Source organism: Lottia gigantea (assembly GCF_000327385.1).
Source record: "Lottia gigantea unplaced genomic scaffold LOTGIsca_137, whole genome shotgun sequence".
NCBI classification, from domain to species: domain Eukaryota; kingdom Metazoa; phylum Mollusca; class Gastropoda; family Lottiidae; genus Lottia; species Lottia gigantea.
Genome location: NW_008707563.1, coordinates 553215 through 561463, shown reverse-complemented (window position 1 = coordinate 561463; position 8249 = coordinate 553215). Strand labels below are relative to the sequence as shown.

Genomic DNA, 8249 nt, shown 5'->3' with positions numbered 1-8249 from the left:
CGATTCGATACACTATACGATACTCATCCAATGATACGATTTATTGCAATAATTATCGCGATTCATTGATTAGAAGAAGGACAGAGAAAAAATAGTAAAAATTTGTAAAATTACTAACAAGTTTGTCAATTTGCTTCTAGTGTAAGAAGCAGGTAGAGTTGGTTCACTGATACCGAAAGGACTTTCAGCTCGAATACGGAAAGCGTAGTCTTGCTTTGGTGTCAGTCCAGTCACATGGTAGACCGGCTCTTTCAGGCCGGCAGCCATTCTTCTCCAGCCTAGACCAATGGGTTCTCTCATCTCAATTGTATAGGTGATCGGTGCTTTCTTGGCATAAGCAGGAATTCTGGCAGGGAACCATTTCAATGTCAGGCTCTCTGGTGCCATGTCTAACATTGCTGGTGAATCAATTGGCAGTTTGGGTGGAACTGGAATTCAAAAAAAGGTCTTTCTGCTCTGCACCCTTATGGGTTATAAAATAAAGTTTGATGTTCTGTAGTTTATTGGTAAAATGAAATTATTCAGTACTTTTTTGGTCTAATAAGACATAACTTTTAAAGGGATACTACCTCTTGGAATGGACAAACTTGGCCAATAAGTGTTTATATTCATCAGTTTTGACACTTACAAAGACTCATCTTAGCCAAGCTAAAAAATGTCTATATTTTGGTCATCCTAAGAGATAGTAGGCCTTTAAAGATACTGTACTGAGCTAAAGAGGATGAGCTAAACTATGATGATAGAAATCATGATAAGCTATATACTCTACTATTTATAGAATAATGTCTGAAGCTTCAAAACAAAACAAGATAAAAACCTACCAGATTGACCAAACTGGGTATCATAATCATAATCTTCTATTGGTGAACCAAGATCTAAAAATAATGAGAAAATTACAATGTATGGTGGTGCTCGATTAGAGAGTTTCCATTTCTTCCAATTCTGTTTGATTGAATTGGAACAGAGGGAACCTGTTCAGAACTCTCTAATCAAGCACTGACATCTGCCAAGGCATATTTTGTGGAGAAGAACTTAAATTCATGGAAAAAGGTTTCTTATTTCTCGCTAAAGGCCAAAGACTAAATTAAAAAAAATTTTTTAATAGAAGCAAAACATACCTGATTGTCGATTGTGGAAGACTGGAAGTGTGGGTTCACTCAATCCATAATCATTAACAGCTCGAACTCTGAATGCATAATCCCATAATGGGTTAAGATTCTTGACAGTGTGACTCAATCCCACCAAACCACCAGTCACCTCGCGCCAGTCGAAACTATTGGGTTGACGAACCTCTATCCTGTACGTTGTAGGAGACATCATAGCAGTGGTGGCAGGAACTCTTGCTTGGTTCCAGGACAGTTGAATACTTTCTGGAGATAGCTCATAAAGTTCTGGTTTTTCAATCGAAAGTCTTGGAGGAACTGAAAATAAATTACCAAGTGAATACAATGGTTTTTGACTGTTTTTTGCTGTTTTAAGTCCCTCTGAACTACAGGGGGAAACCAGGTTAAAAATCCAAGGGTATATTTCAACCTTTGAACCTTCAGTATCAAGAGCCTAACTGTGCTAAGCCACAGCACTGACTCCTCAACTATTTTGGTACTTTTACAGTACTAAACACTTTTGATGCCAAATTTATTGCTGATGATAGTCATCCCTAAGTTACAGCTCCTGTAAAAGTGGAAATAGTCAAATTGGAACAGTGTCTGCTGGATGACACAGTAGATACCAGTACCTGAAATCAACCACTAGAAAAGCTCAGTTGGATCAGCAAGATGCATTTCTCTGAAAATATTGTTGATGCTTTAATTGATGCTTAAAAGCATTGTAAAGAGGTTTTCTGGGTGCAAATTGATGCCAACAGTGTCCCCGATACACATAAAAATTTAGTAAACCTCTTTACAATCCCTTTAAGAGAGTTATCGTGATAAATAGAAGTTCTGTAAGCTTACCTTTTGTAGTAAGCTGTTCAATGTATGGTCTATTGGGTACTGAGTAGTCTTCTGTTATCAGCTTCATCTTATGGATTGGTAGAGGTTCATACTTTAACACTGGAACAGGCAGAAATGAAAATCACTAGGATAATGAAATGAAATGGACTTTTACAATCTACTGCTCTATACTTTACTAAGATAATGAAATGAAATGGAGGTTTACAACCTAGTGTTCTATACTTTACTAGGATAATGAAATGAAAAGGAGTTGTACAACCTACTGTTTGTACTTTACTAGGATAATGAAATGAAATGGAGTTGTACAACCTACTGTTTGTACTTTACTAGGATAATGAAATGAAGTTTTACATCCTACTGCTACATACTTTACTAGGATAATGAATTAAAATTGAGTTCTACAATCTACTGCTCTGTACTTTACTAAGATAATGAAATGAAATGAAATGGAATTTTACAACCTACTTCTCTGTACTCTACTGGGATAATGAAATGAAATGGAGTTTTACAATCTACTGTGTAGTTTACTAGGATAATGAAATGAAATTGTGCAGAATTTTGGATAATATCAATGATGACAATTTTTTTAAGGACAGCAATGTAACTTACGTTGAGTTCTGTGGTAGGGTATTGGAGGAGTTGGTTCAGTCAGGTGACCATGTGGTGTTACAGCTCGAATACGGAAGTGGTAATCCTTACGAGGACTCAAATCAGAGATGGTGTAGTCAGTGGAAGTCACACCCTTTGCTAACGGTCGCCATATTGGTGAGGGTGATTCCTGTTTTTCTATGACGTAAGATTTAGGAATACCATGGTGAGAGCTTGGAATATAGGCTGGTGACCATCTTAATCTTGCTGTTGTGGCATCTTCATCCAGAATAGTTGGTCTGGCAATTGGTACGCCTGATCGGACTAAAAAAAAATAATTTGGTTAACCAAGGAAATATTTTGAAAAACAAAAATATCAAATGCATGTGTACCCTTAAAAATTCAGTCGTATATTTCAGCAAAGTAACGTAAAACATGAAGACTAGCTAATTTTAGATTTTGTCACCATTCATTGATAAGGCAAAGTGCATCTGAACCAGAAAATGAAATGAATTGAGTTTTACGTCATATTTTTCTGTACCATGTGGGCTAATGAAGACGGGCAACGCCAAGCAGGGTACAATGAGGGAAATTTTGCCAGGACAGCGGACGACTAGATGCTTTATCCATGTCAGCCCCTTGTACCTGCATCACTGACAGGGGGGAAACTGGGTTAAAAATTCGAAGGTATGCTCGGATTGAACCCTGGACCTTCAGGTTAGAGAACAATCGTCAACTCACTGAGCCACTGCGGCTCCAGCATCTGAACCAGAACCCAATGTCAAGCTCTGTAAAAACTTTGCACATGCCATACTGTACATCATAAATTGGGTATGCAACTATTATGAGATGAACACTAACAGAGTCTAACCACTGACAACAGAGCCCAACTTCTGACAACAGAGCTTAACTACAGAGCCTAAGTACTGACAAAGCGAAACAAAAAGGAAACTCACTTGGTCTTCTGTAGAAAGGAATTATGGGTGAAGGTTCAGTTAGCCCCAGAGACGACTCTCCACGAATTCGAAAATTGTAGTCGCCATGGGGATCCAATTCCCTAACTCTGTATGAAGTGTCTTTTAATCCTTTCGCTAGAGGGCGCCAGTTGTAATCTGGCAGACGCTGACCTTCGATGATGAAGGTCATTGGTTCCTGGTCATACTCGAAAGCTGGAATATCAACACGTTGCCAGCCCAATAAGATGGAGGTATCATCTACTGATTGGATGCCTGGTTGTTGGACTGGTGGTCTGGAAATAACTGAAAAGAAACAACTATATTGAGCGAGACTAACATAGAAAGGGCTGTTTGTGGACATAAATTGACGTGTCATGTATTCAGGGCTAAATTGATTCAAAAATTTCATTCATTAGCTTAAAGCTGTAAAAACCGAAAAAAAAAAAATGAGGAACAAAATGTCATCTTCAGTTCTTCATCTCCAAATATAGTTTTGTTGATATGAATTCAGAGGCAACATAATAAAAATCTGTACAAGCAAGATGATTCCGTCAATATCTTGTCCAAAGAATGGCAAAAGCGAAAGAAAAGGTAATGTAGAAGTGCACTCCTCCAAAGAGAAGTACCATCAGGTGTTTCGAAGAGAGTAAGCATGGTCTGCTTCGCTTGCCATACCCATCACCTCTCTAAAGGTGAAAATCACGAGATGCAACCAGATCAATTCATGCCTGACCAAGCAAATCAGCAAACATCAAGCTGTTTCTGGGTACTGTCTATTTGTATAATTAACTATTTATGATATCAAAGCTTACCTGGTCTCCTATGAAGGAAAACAGCAGGAGAAGGTTCACTGACTCCTCCTCCATCTAAAATAGTTCGAACACGGAAAGCATAATCAGTGTCAGGATTCAAATCTCGGACACGGTAATTCAGACCAGTGATATGTGGCGCCACTGTTGTCCAATGAGGATTGGTCAGTTCTCTCATCTCCAATCGGAATCTACGTGGGACGTCATCAACATCATAGCTGGGCAGACGTACTGGTCTCCAAGATACGGAAACAGATTCCGGTTCCAGCTCAAAGATTTCTGGTCTTTCTACTGGAACACTTGGCAGAACTGAAAAAGGACAAGTAACCGAACATGGGATTGTGAATGAGGAAAAAATCATTAAAATTTGCATATTTAAACCATTGCAAAATTGAATTAATGAAATGAAATTGAGTTGCCATAGAGATGCCATGCAGTGTGCAATGACGGAGGTGAAAGTCCTTGAATTAAATATGGCTATCAAAGTTCTGTATTTATTTACTACCAGCTTTCTCACCTCTTTTTCTGGAGTAAGAAATTGGTAATGATGGTTCCAATAGTTCGCTGCCGATTTGTGGTCGAACACGGAACATATAATCTTCAGAGGGAGCTAACTCTGAAATTCTAAAGGAAGTATCTGGTATTTTTGAGGCGTAAGGAATCCACTTCCTGTCGACAGACTGATAGGTTTCTAAGGAGTAGGTGATAGGTTTAGTCGCAGGCAGCGTGGCTGGTAAAGATGGCCGTCTCCATTTTAATTGAAGGTAGGATGGCTTATATTCTTCAATTTCAGGGAACTCTATTGGTAGGTGATATTCTGAAGAAAAAAATTTAATAAATCATTGTAATGAGGTTTTCTAAATTTTTTAAATGTATCGGGGCACTGATAGCATCAATTTGAACCATTTCAATTTTCAATCATACGTCTGTGGTTCCTGCGATTCCACTAAAACTAAGTGTTTGATGACGTCAATAATCGCAAAATAGCAAAGGACCTTATTTGGTAAAGCATATATTGCGATTAATGACGTCAGTAAACACTTCTTTTTTTTGTGGAATTCGAGGAACCACAGACGTCTGATAGAAAATTGGAATGGTGCAAATTGATGTTATCAGTTTCCCTGATACACTTGAACATTTTTGAAAACCAATTTACAATCCTTATAAAGTTGGATCAAATTATATTTAACTATAAACTATTTCATTATCATTTCTTCATAAGCTATTTGGAGCCGTGGTGGCTCAGTGGGTTAGACGCTTGCACGCTAACCTGAAGGTCCAGGGTTCAATCCCGGCATAGGTCCAGATAATACCTTCGGATTTTTCAACCTGGTTTCCCCCTGTCAGTGATGCAGGTAAGAGGGGCTGACATGGAAAAAGCGTCTAGTCGTTCGGATGGGACAATAAATCGAGGCCCTGTGCGCTACAAGCTGTGCTTGTTAAAGATCCCTCGACAGTTGGAAATCGTAAAAGAGCAGGCTAATGCCGCTGTCCTGTCAAAATTTCCCTTATGCCACCCTGCATGGCGTTGCCCGTCTTCAATAGCCCACAAGGTGCAGAAAAGTAGGACGTAAAACTTCATTCATTTCATAAATTATTCCCAAGATTCTTAAAGGTCTATTCTGTTCACAGCCACTGTCAAAAACATTCCAATCATGAAATCTTATTACCTGGTCTCCTGCGAAGAGTAGCAGGGAAGGTTGGTTTACTTGTACCGAAATCATTCTCAGCTTGAATACGGAAAGCGTAGTCACGGTTCGGTTGAAGACCCATAACCGTATAATCTGTATATGGTATTCTTCTCACTAGAGGACGCCAGTTAGTGTCTGGATATTCTTGACACAGGATAGTGTAAGTTACGGGTATCGTTGTGTCATTCATGTATGATGGGATATCAGCTGGTCTCCATGACAACCTGACGGAAGAAGGTCTGACATCTGATATGATTGGTTCTTCTGTTGGAAGAGCTGGCATAACTGAAGTGAAATACATTTATTAATAGAGAGGGCTTATGAATGTTGTTCGAGTTCGGGACTCAGTCAACCAGTCGTTCAATAAAACAAGTCAGAACAGAGTTCACGTTACCATGTGTGCCGAAATCAAAATGGCGGAGAAGTGAAGTAGGAAAATTTGGAATGTGACATATTGGGTTGCGTATTGTTGGATTGAGGACAGAATAGGAACAGACGGAACGTGTTCAGAACACTTCAATCGAGCGCTACCTATGTCACATCTGTTTTGATGTGATTTGATTTTGTCATAACTATTTATCAAAAAGTAGTAAGATACTTACCAGGTCGTCTGTGGACTGTTATAGGCTCTGTAGGTTCACTCAGGCCGAAATTACTCTCCGCTCGAACTCTGAACACATAATCTCTATCAGGTTTTAATCCTGTCACTCTATACTGGGTACGCGGTACACCATAAACCAGAGGGCGCCAATCAAATAATGGAGATTCTTTGACTTCAATGTTGTAACGTACTGGAGAATAGTCTGTAATACGACTGGGCAGTTCCACAGATCGCCATGACAACATTAAAGAGTCTGGGTAAACTTCAGAGATGTATGGCATTTCAGTTGGCATCCTTGGTGGACCTAGAATAAATTAATGTGTTTTTGCTTCATAAATGATAGATGATTAATATTATCTGCAGGGAAGTATCTAGAAAATGTCTGAAGGAGAGGCAAAAAAATGGGGTGTCTCTCAAAGGCGAGGGCAGAAGTGCAAAAGCCCCTTTAAGCTGGGGGTCTGGGGGCTACCAAAGGAACCCATAAGCCAATAGATTTCAGATGGCCTAAGATGAATTTTGAGAATTTAGAGGGCTTAATTTTCACTTCAAAATAAGACCTATCACAAGCCTAGCCCACATCCTAAATATGCCACTGATTATCTGTATTTCTTTCCAGAAAATTTCAATTTGATCTCTGGTTCCCTAACTGTAACATCAACTCAGAATTGCTATATTCATGTAAATAGGTCATTTTTTTTTGACATTAACTCCAGGCCCGTATTCTCAAACCAATCTTAGCGATCTGAGGTTCTTAACTTCAAACACTGTTTCTAGGATATCCTAGGTTCTTAACTTCAAACACTGTTTCTAGGATATCCTTGGTTCTGAAGTTCAAACACTGTTTCTAGGATATCCTAGGTTCTTAACTTCAAACACTGTTTCTAGGATATCCTAGGTTCTTAACTTTAAACACTGTTTCTAAGATATCCTAGATTCTTAACTTCATAACACTGTTTCTAGGATATCCTAGGTTCTTAACTTCAAACACTGTTTCTAGGATATCCTAGGTTCTTAACTTTAAACAATGTTTCTAAGATATCCTAGATTCTTAACTTCATAACACTGTTTCTAGGATATCCTAGGTTCTTAACTTCAAACACTGTTTCTAGGATATCCTAGGTTCTTAACTTTAAACACTGTTTCTAGGAAATCCTAGGTTCTTAACTTTAAACACTGTTTCTAAGATATCCTAGATTCTTAACTTCATAACACTGTTTCTAGGATATCCTAGGTTCTTAACTTCAAACACTGTTTCTAGGATATCCTAGGTTCTTAACTTTAAACACTGTTTCTAAGATATCCTAGATTCTTAACTTCATAACACTGTTTCTAGGATATCCTAGGTTCTTAACTTCAAACACTGTTTCTAGGATATCCTAGGTTCTTAACTTTAAACACTGTTTCTAGGATATCCTAAGGGTAAAATTGTTTCGAGAATACGTGGCCAGGGTTATCATTGCAACAAAAGACAAATATAAACCTACCTCCTCTGTGTGGCAGATAGGCTGCTGGGCTCGGCTCGCTTACGACGTCTCCAGATTCTGCAAACACTCTAAACAGATAATCTTGGTCTGGTTTCAAAAATCGGATTGGAAGATTGGTTCCAGGGATGTTGCCTATCAGATGTTTCCAGGATGTACTTGGTGGTTCCT

General features: G+C 38.7%; 1 protein-coding gene across 1 annotated transcript in view; it reads right to left on the bottom strand.

Moving 5' to 3' along the window:
- Positions 1 to 6279, bottom strand: part of LOTGIDRAFT_139483 (hypothetical protein) — a gene marked incomplete at both ends in the record, with an annotated part of 8873 nt that extends 2594 nt beyond the window's left edge. Inside the window, 2 exons of the mRNA XM_009049509.1 lie at positions 2623 to 2699; positions 5976 to 6279. Coding sequence (XP_009047757.1) covers positions 2623 to 2699; positions 5976 to 6279 — 381 coding nt within the window. The remainder of the gene's footprint in view (positions 1 to 2622; positions 2700 to 5975) is intronic.
- Between the last annotated feature and the right edge of the window lie 1970 nt (positions 6280 to 8249).